Here is a 21,816-nt window from a genome sequence, read left to right as displayed (position 1 = left end):
GTTTCCTAAAGGTCATGCGTTCAGTAAATTAAAGGGATTAGTTGATGAAATTATTAATATACTCCACATATCTACCAGGACGAATATTTTTTGTTTTAAGATCATTGTGGCAGCTATTCTAGCAAGACTTTTGATAAATGAAAGATAAGAAAATGTATAGTTTATTGCATCGAGGTCACCTTTAATTTTTTAATGAAATATCTCAATAGACTTTTCCTTTACTTTACTATAAAGATGACAACAACGTACCTATTCATCTAATTGCTAATAATTATTCCAAATCCTTATCAGATATAGTATATATTTATTCAAATTACTACTGTATATAAAGAAAGAGGTTAAGGTATCAGGAGTTAGACTTTTGGGGAAAATCGTGCGAGCTTGGTCCAAATCGGACAATATCACACCATGTTAAGAGTATCTTTGGACCGTTTTAGCCTAATAATTAATATTAGAGCCAATGGTTTGGCGGGACTATGAAGATGACAGAGTGTGGCGTGAGGGTCCGGCTTAGTGCCTTTGGCCGTCTACGAGGTTTATGACCTTTACCCGTAGCTTTGAAGACGCATACACAGCCTTTGGGCTTCCATGATCATAAATACTCGGATCATGTGGGTTGCAGACAGTTAATCTCCAAATTAGCCCATAAATGGTGATGGGTCATGTGGAACTTAGTTCAAGGGAGATTGTTGGGTGTATGTGAACAAAGTCTCACATGGAAAAAAAAATTCAACTCTTAATGGTGTGATACTTTTTGGGGAAAATCGTGCGAGTTTGGCCCAAAGCGTTCAGAGTATTTTTGGACCATTTTAGCCTAATTTAGTATATAACTTCAACTAATTAAGAAGGAAAGAAGTCAACAACAAACATTGACCAAAGTTTTTTAAACAAGAGTGAAAGTGAAATAAAACTTATCTTGAAACTTGGAAGTTGCAATATTGCTCCCTAAGAAATACACATAAATACTACAACAAGTGAGCTTTTCATTCTTCAATTTTCTACTGAATCCAGATTTTGAAATGGAAACAGTGAAGTTAATAGGGACTCCTTTCAGTTTTTTCACATACAGAGTTATTTGGGCACTAAAGCTAAAGGAAATAACTTACGAATACATAACTGAAGACATGTCCAACAAAAGTCCTTTGCTTCTGAAATACAATCCAATTCACAAGAAAGTTCCTGTGCTAATCCATGGTGAAAAGTCAGTCTGTGAATCCCTGGTCATCGTCGAATACATCGACGAGACATGGCCACTGAATCCATTACTTTCGGCTGACCCTTACAACAGAGCCGTGGCTCGGTTTTGGGCTAAATATGTTGACGATAAGGTATGATGTTATTAAGATCTACGTTCTTTTCCTTCTACTTTCTTTAGCAAAATTGTAATTTCATACTATCCAGGTGCGATGAGATAATTGAGATTCCTCTATCTTTTACTAAAGGTTTGGAGTCGGATTTGAGTTTTGAGAGTGAGAATCTTTCGATTTACTGGCTGAAATATGAATTAGTCAGGCCAATGAGCTTTGAATATCGATAGTTAATATGTTAAAGATAAGGGTGTAGTATTAATATAAAAATATATATGTTAAAAATAAGGTATGATGTTATTAAGATCTATATTCTTCTCCTTTTATACTTTATTTAGCAAAATTGTAATTCCCTACTATCCAGGGTGCGATGAGATGATTGAGATTCCTCTATTTTTAACTAAAGGTTTGGAATTTGAGTTTCGAGAACGAGAATCTTTCAATTTGCTGGCTAAAATCTGAACTAGTCAGGTGAATGAGCTTTGATATCGATTGTTAATATGGAAAAGAAAATCACAATTTCACCCCTTTTTATACAAGCTAGGAGACCTAAAATACAGAAATAAATGCCTTAGTTTCTCTTTCTTTCCTTTCAAATGCTTGACAAAGGATGTTAATTTGTGCTGCAGTCGTATAACACCTGGAATGTGTTTTGCAACACTGGAGAGAAGCAAGAAAATGCCATAAAAGAGAGCTTGGAAATGCTTAAAACTATAGAGGAAAATGCTTTGGGAGAAAAGAAGTTATTTGGTGGTGAAAATATTGGGCTTGTGGACATAGCCTTTGGAGGGTATGCTCAATGGATGGAGATTATAGAAGATATTGTGGGAGTTAAGTTACTTGATTCTCAAAATTTTCCTCGTCTCAACACATGGATCAAGAATTTCAAAGAAGTTCCAGCCATCAAAGCAAATCTCCCTGATCGTGATGAGATGTTTGTGTATATGAAGAATGCTAGGGACAAGATGTTAGCATCTCCATAAGGAGATTTCTCATATGTTGACTCAATCAACTATGCTTTAATCTCTATATATGAATTTTCGGTATCCATTTCGTTATGTGTAATTGTCAAATCTATCTATAATTAAAAGCAGAAGACAAAAGCACCTCATGAAACCAAATAACAGAACAATAGAATGACACATGTAAAAAAATTTGGACAATCCCACCAACTACTCCCACTTCTTCCACTCCCCTTCCTTTTAAAAACTAACTGAATTACACTTCTTTTTTTTCAAAATTCAAGCAATAGAAACTACCAATAAAAACCACCAACTACTCCCACTTCCCTCCACTCCCCTTCCTTTTAAAAAGTAACTGAATTTCTCCTCTTGCATATATTGAATTAGAAAAAACGTATAGTTGAATTGAATTGACAATCCTCTTCCATTTGTATCTCATATGTCGAAATCAGGTTAGTCTTTTACACCTCTTATGTCAATGTATAATTTAATTCGGATTAGCTTCAGTTTACAACAAGAATTAACTTTTCATAAGATTAAATTTTTTGAGGTTGTCAACTGCAGATCAGAAAATTAAATTCATATCAATATGCTCTTTTTCTTTGTTTTTTCCCCATTCGTGATTTTGTTTGTTTTCTTATATACCACATACGAGAACTTTCGTCGTAGAGGACTAAGAGGAGATAACAGGATCAATGTGTATGACCGGGGGTGCACGAACAACTTTCTTGAAGTATTCTGCTCGAGGATAGAACCTTCGAAAAACAATTTCCGTGGATATGTACATGAAGCATTAAAGTCTAGCAAGGCAGGAAACATTCAAGTAACAGAAGTTGATAACTCCGATGAGGATAGAAGAGTCAAGGTAGAAGAAGATCTTGAGAATATTCTCATTAAAACTCATAATGTATTAGGAATGATTAAACTACATGGATTAAAATTTGTAATTTGTGCGACTCTAAATGGTGCTCTTTTTTTATTCAAAAAGTGCAGGTTCTGCATTTCAATTTTAATTAATTTACTTCTAAGTAGGTTTTGTTTGTTTTGTATTTTTGCAGTATTTTAACAACGAAAATCTGTGAGAGAATTCTTCTAATGTGATCAACGAAGGGAGTATATATTCAGTAGTAAGGTAAGTTTTATTTTGCCTATTTTTCCTTTATTAATCCAATTTGGGTATTATTCTTCTCATTCTATTGAGTTTAATAGTAGCAACTTTTTTGGATCTTCTTCTTTTTCTTCTTTGGGCTAATTCATTCAAGACCTTTGGCAGAAATCCTCTACACTGCTATTTTTACCATTGCGCTAATTGCTAAGAAACTACTTCTACTTGCGGAACAAATTAAAAGAAAATACAATCTCAAAATTTTCATCCAATTGGACCTTCATTAGGAAGAGTCTACTTCAATTCAACGGTGCAAACTTATGTCATTTCCTAATAACATTGATAAAACTGATAAATAGATGACATTCTTTCCCTCTAAATTTAGTGTAGATATATAATAAAAGGATAAGAATACAAAGGGGAAGGAGAATTTAATTTAATTGCTCATAAAAAATAATACAAAATAATAACTATGATGCTTATTAGTAGATTTATAATATACAATAAATAATAAAAACAACTTCTATGCTTACTCTTTGAATTAATTCAAGCTCATCCATTTAGAAAAACAATACAATAATATTTGTATTATACATAAACACTAAATGCGAAAAAAATTAAAATTTTGATGAACATAAATTAATTTATAAAGAGGAGAATAGATATAATATGATTATATTCACAATTTAAATTTATTTGATAAAATTAAGTAAACAGATAATACTTAAAAATATTGTTGATATATCAATAAATAGAGTAGTTGACAACGATATTAAGCCATGTGGGACTTTTAGGACAAAATCTAATAAGATTTAGGATAAAGTCTAATAATATTTAGAATCAAATATAATAGAAATTAGCACAAAATTTACTAAGAATTTTTAATAGATATTTTGAATTGAGTAGTTTGAGATTATGCCAAGTGGCAAGCTAATAAAAAGCCACTTGATAATTTTAAGATAATATATGTTAGACTATGTAATAAATTAAAATTGTATTCAAAGATAAATTTTTGAATCTATATATATATACACACACATAAAAGTAAGAATATAACATCACTATTTACAATCCACATAGCTAATTGAGAGCTATAAGATTTCATAAAATAACTAAATAAGTAAGACCAATAAATCGAGTTACTGAATTAAGAATCTATCAAAAAATAAGTTGAAAATACCTTCTAATTCAGTCAAAGATAATTTTCACATTATTTTTTAATTATTAAAAGCCATAACATTATTTTTCTCATATGAGACTATTTCTTTTTTTGATTTGCATCGGGTGTCCAAGTCTCTTCGAGCCCCGACTAATCCCGGAGGTGCACAGGCCCTCGGCAAGGAGTTTTCTGCAAGTGCACCACGGTTAATTCAGGTTTTACCCAGTTCGATGGCCCTCAGAAATTGTTTGCACCCAGTGGGTTTCGAACTTGAGACCTTGAAAGGGAGCAAACCCCAAGGCTCTAAATATACTTCTCTTTACAAAAGAAAAACTTTATGATCTTCATTACGAGGACAAAATTAAAGGTTCTAACAATGATTATGATGACAATGATGATCAAATAACAAATAAAATTATAAAAATAGAAAATCAAGCATTTTTTAGATTCATTAAATTATAATATATTCTAATCTGTGTAGAATCGTGTTATATTTTTAGAATTGTGGAGCACAAACTATATAATTATTTCACCCGTTTCAATTATGCGGCACTTTTTTCCTTTTTAGTCAGTCTAAAAAAGAATGTCACCTTTCCTTACTTAGAAATAATTTTGTTAGTAGAATGTATACTTTACCCCTTAATGAATTGATTTGTAGGCATATAAATATTTATGGTTTATTTTAGACCACAAGTTTTAAAAGTCTTTCTTATTTTTTACTAACTCGAATACTGCCAGATAAATTGAAAAGAAAGGAGTATGATATTTTAGTATCATCCAAGAGTTATTCGATGATTATATGATTATTTAATTTAGTTACATATTTTTATTATAAGGGTACTTACATTGAGATAAGACGATAACTACAATTTTGTTAAAATGTATACAAACAAATCAGATCATAAATGTTTGATATGATTAATATTCTTTAATAAAGTCCGTGCATCGCGCGGGTAGTAATACTAGTTAATTATGTATAAGATGTCAGCACATCACCATAAGGAGATTTCTTTAACAGTAAAACCTCGACCAACTCTCTTCATTAACTACGCTTCATTCTCTATATGAATTGTGTGTATCCATTTTGTCTTGTTCAGTCGTTAATCAGCAATGCTGCAATCCCTATATGAATACTCTGTTAAGTTAATAGGAACATAGTGTTTCGACTTCGAGTCACTGTCACATACAAAACCAAGATATATTTCATGGAAAAAGAAGCTTTTATTACGTCAGTTTTTATCGCTGTCTAATTGGTCAAACAAAAACACATAATTAGGAGCATAACTAATATACAAATTGTTTTCGTGTAAGTTTCGGTATATTACGTTGTTTGGTTGCATAACAATTATAGTATAAATTTTACCATAAATAATAATTGTATTTCGCTTTTTTTGTATGATTAATACAAGCATAAGCTATACAAAATTTATAGATTATTTTCTGTAATACGGAATAACATTACAGAAAGTAGTACTACGATGACAAAATTACCTCGTCACTTCAGACTAGATTTTTTTTTCTTTCCTATGTCTAATATGCAGAACCACGCTTCTTATGTTCAAAGTTTTAATCAAATGCTTCGTTAATATTTCAAAAGTTATTCAATTATTTTTTGTATTACTAATCCATCTATAATTTGTCTTTGAACTAAATGATTCCTAAAGGTGTATATGTCTCAATCCCAAAAACTTCAAAGGAATATATATATATATATATATATATATATATATATATATATATATATATATATATATATATATGAGCTTTTGGGTATGTTTACCACATAAATGAGAAAGAGAATAAACATAAAATAAGGGAAATTAATGAGAGAGAGATTGAAAAAAAAAATAAGAGAGAAGAGAGCGAAAGAGAGATCTTGCTCCAAAATCAAATTTACAAAAAAAAAAAAAAAAAAAAGAGAGCCGTTCTCCCTCTATTTTCTTCCTCTCCGATCCAATTTATGGATTCCTTTTAATCGAATTTAGGATTCATTTTCCTCCTCAATCTTTCAAAATTTACCAATTTTCTCCCATTAAATACTTGTAAACGGCAATTCAATTCTATATTTATTTCCATTCGTGCACCAATTGATTTACAGATTCACTTACATTGCTAATTGATCTGTGTTTTAGAGGACAGCCTGATAATTATTTTAGGGTTTTCGACAATGATTTAAGTGATTTTTTTTCTAGTTTTGTTGATTGAGATTTCGGATTTAATGGCGTCGGCTCAGGTGCTGCGTAAGCAAGAGCATTTGCAAGCTGGGAAAAAGAAGGTACGAATTCGAACATTTTAGAAAGTTTTAATTTGATTGCTTTTGTATTTATTGATTCATTTATGTGTTGAATTACTAGATTGGCGGAAAATAATGAGTCATTGTAGTTAAGGATATTCTTACTGTTTGTTTGATCAGTTTTTTATGTTATCTTTTGCTTAATGTTTGTTCTGAATAATGTTAATGAACTGATTACGATTTGTGGTATGCGTGAATTGCTATCAGAAATGTTGATTTTGTATGAGTTTAACTTATATGCACGACAGTGCAACTTTTTATACTATCGGGTCACTCAAATGATATCTACCAGTAACCCTCCATAAAAATGGCATTCGTAATCTTGAGAATAAGGCAGGTTACCTGCTACAACATGTAAAGGTGATAACGAACTTTGAGCCTTAATGATCTGAATTTCAATTAAGATCAATGGGATCTTCTCGATACCTATCCTATTTGTAATAATGTAATCTCACATGCGCATTATCTTTTAGATAGGGTGACCATTTGCAGAATAGCGTTTGCCTCTGTAATGTAATCTCACATGCGCATTATCTTTTAGATAGGGTGACCATTTGCAGAATAGTGTTTGCCTCTGTAGTTTCTGTTTTCCCTTGTGCCTATTCTTTTGAGAAAGAATATGCCTATTCGTAATGCCTTGATTAGCAATAGCAACGATGTGTGATGGGGAGTGTTGATTTTGGTGAATATTTGGTTGGAGTATCAGAATGGTTTTTTTATATTAAAATTTTGGTGCAATGTTTCTATGATCTTTTAATTATTTATTTTGTATCATTTGCAGCTAGAGGAGTTTCGTAAACAAAGAGCAGCACAGAGGTCTAAAAAGTCTACTTCCAACAATCAACCTCACAATTCGGATGGAGGCTTTGAGAATCAGCCTCTGGAAAATGAACCCACAAGAATCACTGACTCTCGTGGGGCTGGTACATCTGATGCAGTTGGTAGAGCATTTTTAGAGTTACCTCGAGCAGATGTTAAGCATGATTTCATGAATCCTGATCTTGCCCAGAAGAGTAGTTTAGCTTCTTCCTATGATGCTAATGCTAGTTCAACTCATAGTTTATACAACAATGACAATGATGCTAGCGCTTCTTCTACTGTTAGTGGAAACAATAATGGTTTTGATTCTTCCATCTCAGTGTCATCTCATTCTGGAGATAAAGTGCTTAAGGGTGATGAAAATCTAAAGTTGTGTAAACAATTCAGCGATGGTTATGATTCCTCTGAAAAGACGGAAAATTATGGAGCCTTAGGAAGTGTTGGATTTGGATTTAAGACTAGTCATTCTACAGCTAATTTTCAGTCATCAGCCCCCAGTTACAATAAAATTTCCAGTCAGTTTACTCATGATGGTCTGGGTAAAAGCATACCAGAGGAAAACAGCAGAAAGGATCTTTCTGTAATAGATACTGGTACTTCTCATTCTGCACCTGCTAGGATTTCACCTGAATATTCCCTTGGTCCTCATCTGCAAGAAAAACCAGGTTATATGGATCGTTTGGCTAGTAGATTGACTTCCTCGTCATATGAAGGTAATTTTGTGGTATGTTAAATTTTGCTTTAACTTCCTTTTATCCCTTGTATTCTGATTTCCCTTTACCTAGCAAACCTCATTGCATATATGCTATTCATTTATTCAGTTAATCACTTGGGGTTGCATAATCTGACATCTATTCCCCCCTTTTTTCTTTATAGATTATATGCACCCTGCAACCAGCAGCACAAATTTTTCTTTGCAAGTTGGGCAAAAGGACAGTGCTGTGGAAGCTAATAGTTCTATGGTTTCTGATACTGGGTATGGCCAGTTTAGCAGCTCCGGTTTTTATATGACCAACAATTCATCTTCTTGGCCATCTGATTCTAAATATGATGGCATCAGTTCTGAAGCAAGAAGTTCTTCTAGTTATTCAAAATTGCCTCCACCCACTGTTGGGAGGAGATCTCGTCCATCTTTCCTTGATTCCATCAACATTTCAAAAGTTCCTGCTATATCCTCTTCTCCAACTGAATCAGTTTCTGCAGACAGATTTGACCCGAAGGTTCATCCCACGGACACTTTGGAATTGTCCAACTCCAGGAACATGATGAACTCTTCAACTTTTTCTGCTAATGGGTCTGATAAGTTGAATCATCATACTGAGAAAGACACGGGCAACATGGACAACCATTATCAGTTTAATGCAAAAAAACAGAATGAAGATTTTGCAGCTTTAGAACAGGTTTTTTTTTTGGCATTTGTTTCCCTTGCTTTAGAAGTGATAAATTTAGGTCAGTATGTCTTCGAAGTCAAAATTTAGTTTGAAGATACTGCTATGTGATGGCTAATATATGAAAAGCACTCTGCTGTTGAAAATTATTCTTAGTAGTGAGAACGTTGCACTAATAATAAAGCCGTCCACTTGCCAGTTGTGTGATGCGTCTTGAAGAGAACTGCCGAAGTTGAGCTACCAAATTTCCTATATAGTCTTAGATGATCCAGATTCTGTGAATTGAATGCAAGATTTTGAGTCTTTCACATTGAAATATGAAGACTAAAAAAGTTTCATTATAAAATATAGTGGATGGTGGCTCGGTAAAATTGAACGCGACGCAAAAAATGTTAGTAAGGTAGAATACTGCCGCTAACCTTGAGGTCTGCGTTAGTTAAATCGATTTAAATTTATATTGTAGTACATGCACTTGGAAAAGACAGTGATTGTGTAGAGATTAAGCTGAAAGAAGTAAATTAATTTAACATGTTAAATATCTTAATAAATATGCTCTGATGTGAAGTGAACACTGGCTAATCACGTTTCTTTCACTCAAATCTTAAAAAGATCCTTTGTTTACTAGAACGAGAATATTCACATTTCCATCTGTTAGTCATTTCTCCTGTTGAATGTTTGTCAGTACAAGAGCACACTTCAAGTGCTTGGTTAGAGAAACTGGCAAGATTAAGAATGGTCTCTTGCATTTACATCGAGGTGCAGTGAGCGAGGATAATAGGGACCATACGTGATTGCATAACTCTCAGGGTTGTAGGATTTTGCATCAGGGTATTAAATTGTTAAATACTTGTATGATGTTTACTTTTGCATTTTGACAGCATATTGAAGATTTAACACAAGAGAAGTTCTCTTCGCAACGTGCTCTTGAGGCTTCACGAGCTCTGGCAGAGTCTCTAGCTGCTGAAAATTCAGCCCTGACAGAGAGTTATAACCAACAGGTACACATTATCTGTTCATATATATTAAACAGATTGGCTGAATACATAGACAGACACTTGAAAAGGTAACAGTGTCACATAAAATGGAATAGAAGGAGTAGTAATTATTTCATTAACGTGGTGGAAACTTCTACACAAAGTTATGATTTGCTATAAATAACACCTAAATCATCTTTACTAGTATGAACTTCATGGGTGCACTGAAAAACCTAAGAAACACAATATAGGCCTTCATTTGTATAAATCATTTTCCTTGAAGGATCTTTGGTTCCTTACTCCCCAAAGAACCCGCATGATAGCTAAAAGGGCTACATCCCATGATCTACATCTTCTTTTTCTTCTTCTGAAACACCTGCTGAACTTCGCATGCTTAACTATAGCCAACATTGACTACTGTATTCCAAAATGATTCGGTACACAAGTGATTAACAACCTGAACGTGTAGCAACAAGTAGTCCAGTCTTCTCCTTGAGGGTTCGCTTGTGTAACACCAGTTACATTTGTTGCATTAAGTATTGTTTTCACATGTCTAACATTCTTGGAAATTTTGTTGATAAATTAAAAGAAAGAATTTTTCTTACTCTAATCAGTTGCTTAATTTTCTTTTGCAGGGCAGTTTTGTTACCCAATTAAAGGGCGACATAGAAAACTTGCAGGCGGAAATTAAAGCACAACTGGTTTGTACAAATCTTGCTTACTTACTCCCAATTATTGCTGTATTAGCTGATCTGTGTTTTCCTTTTTGATGTTGACACTTTGAATTACATTGCACAACATAGCTAAAATTGTGAATTGGTGGTATTGGGTGTTAGTGTCTGCCACTGATTTTATTAAAAGTGTTAGTGAATTGGGTGCATTTTCAAGTTGATCGACCAAGTGAAACAACCTATTTGCTTTGCTATTGTTGATATGACATCTTAAAAGTGGTAGAATAACAAAAATGTTGCGGAAAGTTAGGGTAAATTTGTTCCGTTGTTTCTAAAGAGTACAAATAAATTTGGTTGTTTGGATCTTCCATTCTTCATTTTTTTATTTTTTTCTCCTGTTGGGTTGCATAACTTATTTCGACTCTCATAAATGAGTGACATATGAAGCACCTGATTACCAATAATTATTTGATAGATCTGGAGAGTTGATAGTATGTTGAAGGATCCAACGATTTTTCTTCTCTAAGTACGTCGCACTAATGATTTTTGTTTTCTTGATAAATTGTAGTGATTTACATTTTTATTTCTTATACATAGGTCATTGGTTCAAGCCGTAGAATCAATCACTGATGCTTGTATTAGGGTAGGCTTCCTACATCAAACCTCTTGGGATGCGGCCCTTCCCTAGACCCTGCGTGAACGCAGGATACTTTGTGCATGGGGCTGCCCTTTATACATATATTTTTGACATTAAAAACTTGGTCATGAACCATAGTTCTTGGTCACCCCTCTTTCTTCTGTTTTTTCTTTTGAGGGGGCGTCATGAAGTATTCAGCAAGGTTCAAGAGTTTTTAGAAATGATGTTGAATGGTTTTCCAGATACAAATTTTGTAAATGGGTACAATTTGAACCGTATTTCTTATGTTAATGCCTATTGAAGAATGTGTTCATTCATCTTAACTCTATAGTAAAGGATACATCGGCGATCCTATTAGGAGAATGTTTTTGGAATTGGAATTGTGGAATGAACTGGTTTCTCATAATGAGATTAGTTCAGATATCTGGCAACCTAAATTTGTACTAACATAGCCTTATGCATTTTAGCTATTCATAGTAATGGACTTGATTCTTACCATAATCTTGGAGGTTATTGATTTTCTATTTGTTGCATCTAATGTAAGTAGGTTGAACTTGAAGCTGTGAAAATGGAATATGCAAACGTACAACTGGAATGTAATGCTGCAGATGAACGTGCGAGGTTATTGGCTTCTGAAGTGATTGGATTGGAAGAGAAGGTAACCAACCATGGGATTGCCTGATGTTGACCCAACTCCTTCACGAAGCCCTTACGGAGAATTTAAAATGAATTTAAACATTAAATAAAACTACTGAGTTATACTTTTAGAAGACAGACATACCCTTTTTTTTCAAAAGAGAATCTGTATTCCACTTAAATAGTGTTTAGTTCCTATTGATATTCACGTTTGTGGACTTGAAACTTGAAAGCAACTTAGCTTTGTGAGTGTAGCCAATAAAGTCTGTTGTATATATGGTTTCTTTTTTGGTAAAATCTTTAGCCAACACATGTTATGCGGAGTCACCTGATATATCACTTTAAAAGTGTAGGGTGAGGCTATCTGAGAACTCATATGGTAGCCTCATAACAATGCATTGGTCATATGCAAAGAATTTAGCTTTTCTTCATCAATTGTCCAGAATTCTGCAAGGGAATTACATTTGTCTTGAACTTTTTGTTTCCAATCTGCTAAGTCCTCCACCGAGGTATCTTTTCAATGTCTGTCACATGTAAAACTTAGTTTTTGATAAATGTTGTCACATGTAATACTAGGGTGGTATGCGATCTTTCATCCCTTCTTCTTATGGTTTAAAAATGAAATTTAAATTGGCTTGGATCACAATGCTGACTTGGGTTATTTATATGTCCAATCTTTGTTGTCTATTTTATTTTTCCTTTGGATCAGTGCATACGGTTGCTCATGTTTCTTATTTGATTATATTTCCTGTTGATGTTAGAATTTTGGGACTGTCTTCTCTCTTTTTTGTAATTGTGCCTTCTCTAGTTTTCTTTTCTTCAGAATTGATGATTAAGTGCGATAATTTGTTTTTCTGATATATGATAATTTACTCCACTCCGGGATAATAACTTTGACTAAACAATCTTGTAGGCACTTCGTCTGAGATCTAATGAGCTTAAACTGGAGAGGGAATTGGAGAAATCACAAGCTGAAATATCTTCTTTCAGGTATGCTCAAAGCTTTCCTGTGAACACGTCTAGGCCATAATTTTCATTCCGAACTCTGATCTGGTCATTGTCATCTTTCGCTATATTTGTTCATCCCCTCCTCCCATCTCTTCATTATCCTTGCCTTGTCCTTTTTGAACTGTTAGAATAGTTATGTAACCCTAATCCCATATGTGTTAGGAGTAGGACATGTTATGTATATATATAGGGCTCATTGTATTATGTTTAACATATGAGAATAATATCAATCATATTTTCTCTCGTGCCTTCTCACATGGTATCAGAGCTTTAGTGAGAAATCTATCGTTGTGCATCATTCCAGCGACTTCCGGGAAGAAAGACCTCGTCGCCGTGCAATTTTCCGACGACTTAGAAGGCTGCCCGTAATCACCTCAATTTCTGTTGGTGCATGCAAAAAAAACCAACACCACCACAAGACTCCTCAGGCTCCGGCGACCAAACCCCAGTAAACCCCACCCGAAAACTCACGTACACGCGCCCTCATGCGCCAGAAACTTTCCGGCGAGATCTGACCCACGCGCCGGCGTGTGAGCAGTGTTCCGGCCATTTTTTGAAAACTTCCAGTTGGACAGTCGGATCGCCTAGTAATTCTGAGTCTATCCATACCTTTTTCGTTTGATTCCGACCACTTTGAGTTTTTTCTGGCGACTACACTGACTTTTTCCGGCAACTACAGTAATTTTCCGGCAAAAAACAGTGTTTCCTTCGTCTGTTTTAGCAAGTTGTCAGTTGATTCTTTCTGTTATTTGGTGATAATCCAACGATGTCTTTGGGAGTCGATGCTTTCGGGTCTAAAAACCCGGGTTCTGGCAGTTCCGGTGTTATGATTACCTCAGAACCTTTAATGGGAAGTTCAAACTACTTAGCTTGGGCTTCGTCTGTCGAGTTGTGGTGTAAAGGTCAAGGAGTTCAAGATCATTTAACAAAAAAGGCGGACTGATGCTATCTTAGCCACGGGAGAGAAGGTATCACTGTAATCGAGCCCAAATATCTGAGTATATCCCTTGGCAACAAGACGAGCCTTAAGACGATCAACCTTACCATCCGGACCAACCTTGACTGCATACACCCAATGACAACCAACAGTAGATTTACCTGAAGGAAGAGGGACGAGCTCCCAAGTACCACTCGTATGTAAAGCAGACATCTTGTCAATCATAGCCTGTCGCCATCCAGGATGAGACAATGCTTCACCTTCCGCCACAGAAGTCTTACCCATTCCAACGCGGACTAATGCTATCTTAGCCACGGGAGAGAAGATATCACTGTAATCGAACCCAAATATCTGAGTATATCCCTTGGCAACAAGACGAGCCTTAAGATGATCAACCTTACCATCCGGACCAACCTTGACTGCATGCACCCATTAGTAGATTTACCTGAAGGAAGAGGGACGAGCTCCCAAGTACCACTCGTATGTAAAGCAGACATCTCGTCAATCATAGCTTGTCGCCATCCTAGATGAGATAATGCTTCACCTTCCGCAACAGAAGTCTTACCCATTCCAACCGTTGGGGAGTCTAGTGTGGCTCCTCCTACACTCCCTGCCACAGGAACACCATTCTTGACATATTATCGTCGTTCGCACCCAGCATCAGGCCCAGCTGATTCACGTCCTGCACCTGACCCTGCTCCTACTGCGGACTTGTCTCTTCCTAGTACACCGATTGCACCTCGGAAAGGTATACGGACCACCCTTAATCCTAATCTCCATTATGTCGGTTTAAGTTATCATCGTTTGTCATCACCCTATTATGCTTTTCTATCTTCTTTGTCCTCTGTTTCCATCCCTAAGTCTACAGGTGAAGCATTGTCTCATCCAATATGGCGACATGCTATGATTGACGAGATATCTGCTTTACATACGAGTGGTACTTGGGAGCTCGTCCCTCTTCCTTCAGGTAAATCTACTGTTGGGTGTATGCAGTCAAGGTTGGTCCGGATGGTAAGGTTGATCGTCTTAAGGCTCGTCTTGTTGCCAAGGGATATACTCAGATATTTGGGCTCGATTACAGTGATACCTTATCTCCGGTAGCTAAGATAGCATCAGTCCGCCTTTTTCTATCCATGGCTACTGTTCGCCATTGGCCACTCTATCAGCTGGACATTAAGAATGCTTTTTTACACGGTGACCTTGAGGATGAAGTTTATATGGAGCAACCACCTGGGTTTGTTGCTCAGGGGGGGTCTCGTGGCCTTGTATGTCGCTTGCGCCAGTCACTTTATGGTCTAAAGCAGACTCCTCGAGCCTGGTTTGGTAAGTTCAGCACAGTTATGCAAGAATTTGGCATGTCTCAGAGTGAAGCTGGTCACTCTGTATTCTATCGGCATTCTGCTTCGAGTCTCTGTATTTATCTGGTGGTCTATGTTGACGACATTGTTATTACCGGCAATGACCAGGATGGTATTACTAAATTGAAGCAACATCTCTTTCAACACTTTCAGACTAAGGATCTGGGCAAACTAAAGTATTTTCTGGGTATTGAGGTCGCTTAGTCCAGCTCAGGTATTGTGATCTCACAACGGAAGTATGCCTTAGATATTCTTGAGGAGATAGGAATGACAGGTTGTAGACCTGTTGACACTCCGATGGATCCGAATTCTAAACTTCTGCCAAGATAGGGGGAGCCTCTTAGCGATCCTGCGATATAGGAGGTTGGTTGGTAAATTAAATTACCTTACAGTGACAAGACCTGATATTTCCTTTCCTGTGAGTGTTGTGAGTCAGTTTATGGATTCTCCGTATGTTAGTCATTGGGATGCAGTTGTTCGCACTCTTCGGTATATAAAATCAGCTCCAGGCAAAGGTTTATTGTTTGAGGATCAAGGTCATGAGCAGATCGTTGGATATTCAGATGCTGATTGGGCAGGATTACCTTCTGATAGACGTTCTACTTCTGAATATTGTGTCTTAGTAGGAGGAAATTTGGTATTGTGGAAGAGCAAGAAACAGAATGTGGTTGCTCGGTCTAGTGCAGAAGCAGAATATCGAGCAATGGCTATGGCGACATGTGAGCTAATTTGGATCAAACAGTTGCTCAAGGAGTTAAAATTTGGTGAGATTAGTCAGATGGGACTTGTGTGTGATAATCAAGTTGCTCTTCATATTGCGTCAAATCCAGTGTTCCATGAGAGAACTAAACACATTGAGATTGACTGTCACTTTGCCAGAGAAAAGATACTCTCGGGAGATATTGCTATAAAGTTTGTGAAGTCGAATGATCAGCTTGCAGATATTTTCACCAAGTCTCTCACTGGTCCTCGTATTAACTACATATGTAACAAGCTCGGTACATATGATTTATATGCACCAGCTTGAGGGGGGAGTGTTAGAATAGTTGTGTAACCCTAATCCCATATATATTAGGAGTAGGACATGTTATGTATATATATAAGGCTCATTGTATCATGTTTAACATATGAGAATAATATCAATCTTATTTTTTCCCGTGCCTTCTCACATGAACGACCCACCCTTTTGGAGAGTGGAGATGCATCTTTTCCTTTTGGAGCAAAAACATAAATTGGTTTGTGGTTTTGTTGTTTCTTGTTAGATGCAGGTGGAAATCATTGATAGCATAGAAGATATCATAACTGGGATAAAATCTAAGGGAAACTAGATAACAGAATCATTTTAATGAAATTACTATGATAGGAATACATCGCATACCAGTTATTAAACAATGGAATCATGCTGGTGCTTTTTTCCTGTTGCACTGCAAGTCCGCCCCATACATATGTTTTGGAAAGCTGGCGCTGCAGAGAACTTCTTGTGCTTTCACTAATAGAAAAGATGTGCAACTGGTATAAAGACAGATCTCCAGAAACTAAGTAAATCTGATCTGACTCACTTATTTTGGAGTTCGATGTTAATAGTTAGTTGGCTGATTTAGAGTGCTGTTGTGATGATTATAGGTATATGGTAATAAGGATATATGGCTTGAGGAATGAAAGCAAATACTCTGCAAGAGTGGACAGAGGTTACTGTTTGAAAAGTTAAGAATAGCAACATTAGAGGATGAAAAGGTTTGACGAAAAATCTAGAAATTAAGTAACATTTCCGCCAATATATTAAGGAAAACATGTGTTTATTAGCTGCCAACTCTCATTTTCCCTTGAGGATTCTTATTTTTTACTAAGATTAAAATTTCAACAACTTTGATTTGTACTCAGATAATTGACTTAGAATAAGTTAGGAAACCGCTGAATATCTTACACTCAACTGCTGAATACTTATGATTCCTTTCGATATACGGCAATTTGCCAAAGTACCAAAATAATTCTAAATCCAGGAGCTTAATTATATGGGGTCCTTGACCTGACATCCATCTTCTGAAGATAAGAAGAAATATGTTTCATGTCTAGACCCAAAAGTAACATTATATGCTCCAAACCATACCTCTTAAAAAGAAAGCAGCTTTCCTTGTTCCCACTTGCGCCTATCTCATCTTGTTTATAAAAAGATAAATCATCTAAATGCATATTCTATGGGATAAATACTTGAGTGGCATATGACTCGTTTTTCCTTAATCATTGACTTCTAAATTGCATTAAATGTGGGTGTTGATCTCATTCAACTTTCTCTTGTTTTTCTGCAGAAAGAAAATGACTAGCCTTGAAAAGGACCGTCAGGATCTGTTGTCAACAATTGATGCTCTAAAAGAAGGTAAGAAGATAGTGGCTGTGTGCTAGATAACAAGGTGGTTTTCATTTGTAGGAATACATGAGCTGTGGCTATATTGATATACATCTCCTCTTCACCGCCTTAAATAAAATTCACATAGATAATACCTTCTTGCTTCCTCCTATGGCAGTTTGACTCAATATAAACAATCTATTTCACAATGTTATTCTGTGACATCAGCTATTATATAAGTCAACTATCATAATCAAATAACTACCTAATACTCTTTTGTTGTTACCAACTGGATTACAGATTTCGGAAGTGTGTGATAATTTTACTGTTGTAGTGAAGTAAGTAGGTCCATGCATTTGCTGCTTGGCTATGGAGGTTGAGTTTATCTACCGGCAGAAAAACTTTCCTGTAATAAACCACTGGGGAATACAGTTTTGAAGGTCTTGTTTGGATCTTGCATAAATGCTTATCTTGTAAGCTGAAACAGTAATGGCATCCGGAGAGTCCGAGCAGGGGCTGGATCTGACTATTAATAATAGACCCATTCGACATGTTTTAAAACAATGAACGATTTCTTTTCTGACTGTTTATTTGGTTAGTTAGCCTTCTAGTGTGATACGAAAATTCAAGAAGAAATATGTGAGCGTTTCTTTTTGAGTGGTTGGTAAGTTTATCATGCAAGAATTCAAGATATTTCTTTATGACTGTGCCAGCAAATGATTGAGTTTTCTTCTCTCTTGGTCTTGCTTTAAAATATATATAGTTATACACTAATTCCTCTTCTGATATCTGATCCTCAAACCTCGAAAATTTAAAAGCTTTATCGTTCTCTCAGAGCCTGCTTGGACAAACGCTGCAGGTGTTAGAGGCATTTACCATTTTTATCCAAGAACCTATTTGGAGTCTTTTGAGTTTTTCTGCTTGTAATTGATTTAGAGCAATATTAAATTATCAAGGAATGTTCAAGTGATTTTACTTGTAATTGGTTTAGAGAAAAATTGAAGTGTCATCTCTTCCCTTGCCAGTTTATTAGAGACCCCTATTTTTAACTTGAGTGATTTTGCTTGTACTTGGTTTAGAGTGATATAGAGTTGCCATTTCTTTCCCCACCAGTTTCCAATACGTGTATTGAGATCTTCTTGTTTTTCTTTCTCTCTACAGAAAAGAAGCTCTTGCAGGTGAAACTACGAAAAGCTTCTGGTAATAGCAAATCACTTGATGTTAGCAGGAGTATTCCTAGTAAAAAAGATGTATCGACTTCAACAGAGGATCTCCGTATGTGGTTTCAGATTTCACAATACATCTTCAGAATGTCTCTTTATGTTTGTTTTTACATTTTCATAAGATTCAATTATATGGTGTTGTATCGGTTCAGGTGAAGATAAAGTCGTAAATACTACCATGGACGACCCTAACTTAGAAGCTCCCAGTACTGAGGGCCCGACCTTTTCATATCTGCCTGAGAATGACCAGCTCAGTCTTGAAAGTTTATCAACGGCCATTCCTCCATATCAGATAAGGATGATCCAAAACATCAATACTTTGGTTTCTGAGGTAGCTTCCTTCGCATAAAATATTTGAGATAGATCATTTTTGCTCCCTCAACTTCCTGTCTGCCTAGCTGCTTATATTTTAAGGCATTTTTACCATACCAAAGATCTGAACAATTTTCTTCCAACTTGGATGCTTACAGTTAGCCTTGGAGAAAGAAGAGTTGATGAAAGCCTTGTCACTGGAATCATCTCAGTGCTCAAAATTGCAGGTATTTTGATGAAGCCACTATCCTTGTTAGTAATATCATTCAGTACTTTTTTCCTTTTTGGATCTAATATGTGAGTCAAATTATATTTTCACCTTAACTTTAGGATCCTTTTGCGCTTTTCCTCTTTCTGTTGCTTCTACATAAATCACCGATGTATAATTGCAAATGTACCATTTTTGGTTGTGTGTCTCCTTTTGTAAGCCAGCCCCTCTAGTATGCTTGCGCATGTTTTCTCAAATATCTTTCAATCTTCATATAGTGCTTTGGGAAGTGCAATTTTAAAGGTGGATACTAACAATTTTCTTTCTCTACACTTTGTGGTGGATTTTTCTTTTGTTCCTTGCGGAGTAAAGGAGTTAAATAAGGACTTGACCCAAAAGCTTGAAGCTCAAACACAAAGATTAGAGCTTTTGACTTCTCAAAGCATGGCAACTGGTAACAACCAAACAAGGGAACCAGATGCTCTATCCATGCACGACAGCACCACGTATGCTGATGAAGGTGATGAGGTAATATTATGTACCTTGAAACTTTTCATTCTATAACGATACTGTATGAACCTTTTTGTATTCATATGACTTAAATATAACTGCTTCTGTATGCCTGTAAAATACCATCCTCTTAAAGTTATTTAGTTTCTCCTTTCATCTATCAATTTTAACACTTGTACTTCTATCTCACTCTGTATTTAGAATTTGAAGTTTAAGTTGGCACAGAGCACCCTTTGAATAAAAAGGGAACACCATTGTGCCCTTGGATTTGTTTTTATTTTTTAAGCCATGCTTCAAGAGTAAGCTGTTGTAGCTTTATCGACCTGTCAGAAATATAGAAACATTATAAAATACAGATATCAGTTTTCAAACATCTGCAAATTGTAGAGGTTCAAACATAGCTTAGCTAGTTACAGGAATGGCTATGACGCAGCGATGCCTTAAAACATCCACCTATAGGACTGTTGCTTTATGTTTTCTCGAACCAGTTGAACACTCTTTCTCCAACAAATTTTAGCCTTTTGTAAGTTTTCATTTTGAGATCTTGGAATAAAGTGTAACACAGCTTGCTAGCCGGTTATCAGGTGTTCATTCTCTTGCGCGTCAACCATTCTCACTATTTAGCCTCCTCATCTCCTTATAATTAAATTTCATACTTGCTACCTCGTCTTTGAGTATACTTTCTTCTTTTGCATCAGGTGGTGGAACGAGTCTTGGGATGGATCATAAAGCTATTTCCTGGAGGACCATCAAGGCGGAGAACCAGCAAGCTTATTTAGTTTCCATGATGGAGTTAGACAAGTGTTATCCATCAAAAGTTCATCTTTTCTCCTCTACGCCTTGTATTTTTTGTGGCCTGATGGAGATGGTTTATGTGTACTATTAATGGTTCATAGTCCCATTTTTTCCCAGAAGAAGCAAATTGCTTCTAGGAGGCATTTTAGAAGATGTGATATTTGATAATTTCACAGATTTGGCAACAGATCAGAACCTTTGTCCATTTTTTCCACCTACCGAACGCCCTACAGAGACTGGAGATGAGAAATGCTACAGAAAAAGTTAGGGGATGATGAAAAACTACTATGAAGAGACTCAAGATAAGTTTGTTAATACTTATATTTAGGAGATGGTTTTACTTGTGAATTAATAGGGAACAGGGAGGAAAAGGATCAAAATGATCTTTCTTTTTTTAAAAACTTTTGGTGTTGTCTTAGTACTGATGTATTTGTTTTTGGGTCTAAAGCCGAATATATCAAAAGAATGATCTCGTTAATTCTTTCAACATGCTCAGTACCAAGATTGCTAATGTGCTGCAAGTCATAACTTAGCATAAAGTTTAATTCATCAGAAAGGAAGTTCAAATTATAAATTTACTTGCATGTGGAGGGGTTAAAAACGAAATGCATACGAAGCTTGCTTTCAGGGATAGTAGAACTAGATTATTACAAAATTCTTCAGAAAGCTTGATCAAATGTGCACAACCTTATTTACATCCCTTGTGGTGGTAGGTAGGTGCTTTTGCACCCAGAGGATTATAAGCTATGGGTTTTTAAGCTAAACTCATAGCCTTCGCTCAAACCTTATATTTTTACTCAAAAAATCATTAAATATGTACAAATTATAAATTTTGAACCTATTAAATTAAATGAGATGTGGTAGTTCAAATCCTGAATCTGCATTTGTAATTGCACCACCAAAGCTTATGGTGGAATGATATGTATTCCTCCATGCTTAACTAGAGATATCAGGTTAGTGTCTTGGGTATGGATTTGCCATTGGTAAGGAGCGATCCCTCCGCCCCTCCCTTTAAATTAGTGTAATTTGGATTAGTCGGCGCTTAAAGTAGTACTAAACACCGAATGAAAAAAGAAGAAGAAGATGTTAGGTGCTTCTGTATATATTTGACCAACACACTTGAACTACTCGAATTTTCTGAACAAAATTGAAACCACTCTGCTGACTTGA

The 21,816-nt window shown here is 35.6% G+C and overlaps 2 protein-coding genes across 2 annotated transcripts; both read left to right on the top strand.

Annotated features, from left to right (window-relative positions):
• The first annotated feature begins 929 nt into the window (after positions 1-929).
• On the top strand, positions 930-2,357 carry LOC107807650 (putative glutathione S-transferase). Its single transcript, XM_016632072.2, has 2 exons — positions 930-1,328; positions 1,937-2,357. The coding sequence occupies exons 1-2, from the start codon at positions 1,020-1,022 to the stop codon at positions 2,288-2,290; spliced, it is 663 nt and encodes a 220-aa protein (XP_016487558.1). The 5' UTR covers positions 930-1,019; the 3' UTR covers positions 2,291-2,357.
• Positions 2,358-6,334: 3,977 nt separating this feature from the next.
• LOC107807649 (protein BLISTER) lies at positions 6,335-21,133 on the top strand. Its single transcript, XM_016632071.2, has 13 exons — positions 6,335-6,808; positions 7,608-8,358; positions 8,522-9,045; positions 9,912-10,031; positions 10,643-10,708; positions 11,863-11,973; positions 12,865-12,941; positions 17,561-17,628; positions 18,760-18,873; positions 18,974-19,152; positions 19,292-19,360; positions 19,714-19,869; positions 20,550-21,133. The coding sequence occupies exons 1-13, from the start codon at positions 6,752-6,754 to the stop codon at positions 20,628-20,630; spliced, it is 2,373 nt and encodes a 790-aa protein (XP_016487557.1). The 5' UTR covers positions 6,335-6,751; the 3' UTR covers positions 20,631-21,133.
• The last annotated feature ends 683 nt before the right edge of the window (positions 21,134-21,816 follow it).

This window comes from Nicotiana tabacum, chromosome 20, assembly GCF_000715075.1.
Source record: "Nicotiana tabacum cultivar K326 chromosome 20, ASM71507v2, whole genome shotgun sequence".
NCBI classification, from domain to species: domain Eukaryota; kingdom Viridiplantae; phylum Streptophyta; class Magnoliopsida; order Solanales; family Solanaceae; genus Nicotiana; species Nicotiana tabacum.
The sequence above is the reverse complement of the archived record's forward strand: the minus strand, read 5'-3'. Positions and strand labels throughout refer to the sequence as shown.

Excerpts from the sequence above, each read along its gene's own strand:
- LOC107807650 (XM_016632072.2), top strand. The coding sequence starts at position 1,020 with ATGGAAACAGTGAAGTTAATAGGGACTCCTTTCAGTTTTTTCACATAC. Across the intron at positions 1,329-1,936 it reads CTAAATATGTTGACGATAAG|TCGTATAACACCTGGAATGT; the intron begins GTATGATGTTAT and ends TTTGTGCTGCAG.
- LOC107807649 (XM_016632071.2), top strand. The coding sequence starts at position 6,752 with ATGGCGTCGGCTCAGGTGCTGCGTAAGCAAGAGCATTTGCAAGCTGGG. Across the intron at positions 9,046-9,911 it reads ATTTTGCAGCTTTAGAACAG|CATATTGAAGATTTAACACA; the intron begins GTTTTTTTTTTG and ends GCATTTTGACAG. Across the intron at positions 18,874-18,973 it reads GACTTCAACAGAGGATCTCC|GTGAAGATAAAGTCGTAAAT; the intron begins GTATGTGGTTTC and ends GTATCGGTTCAG.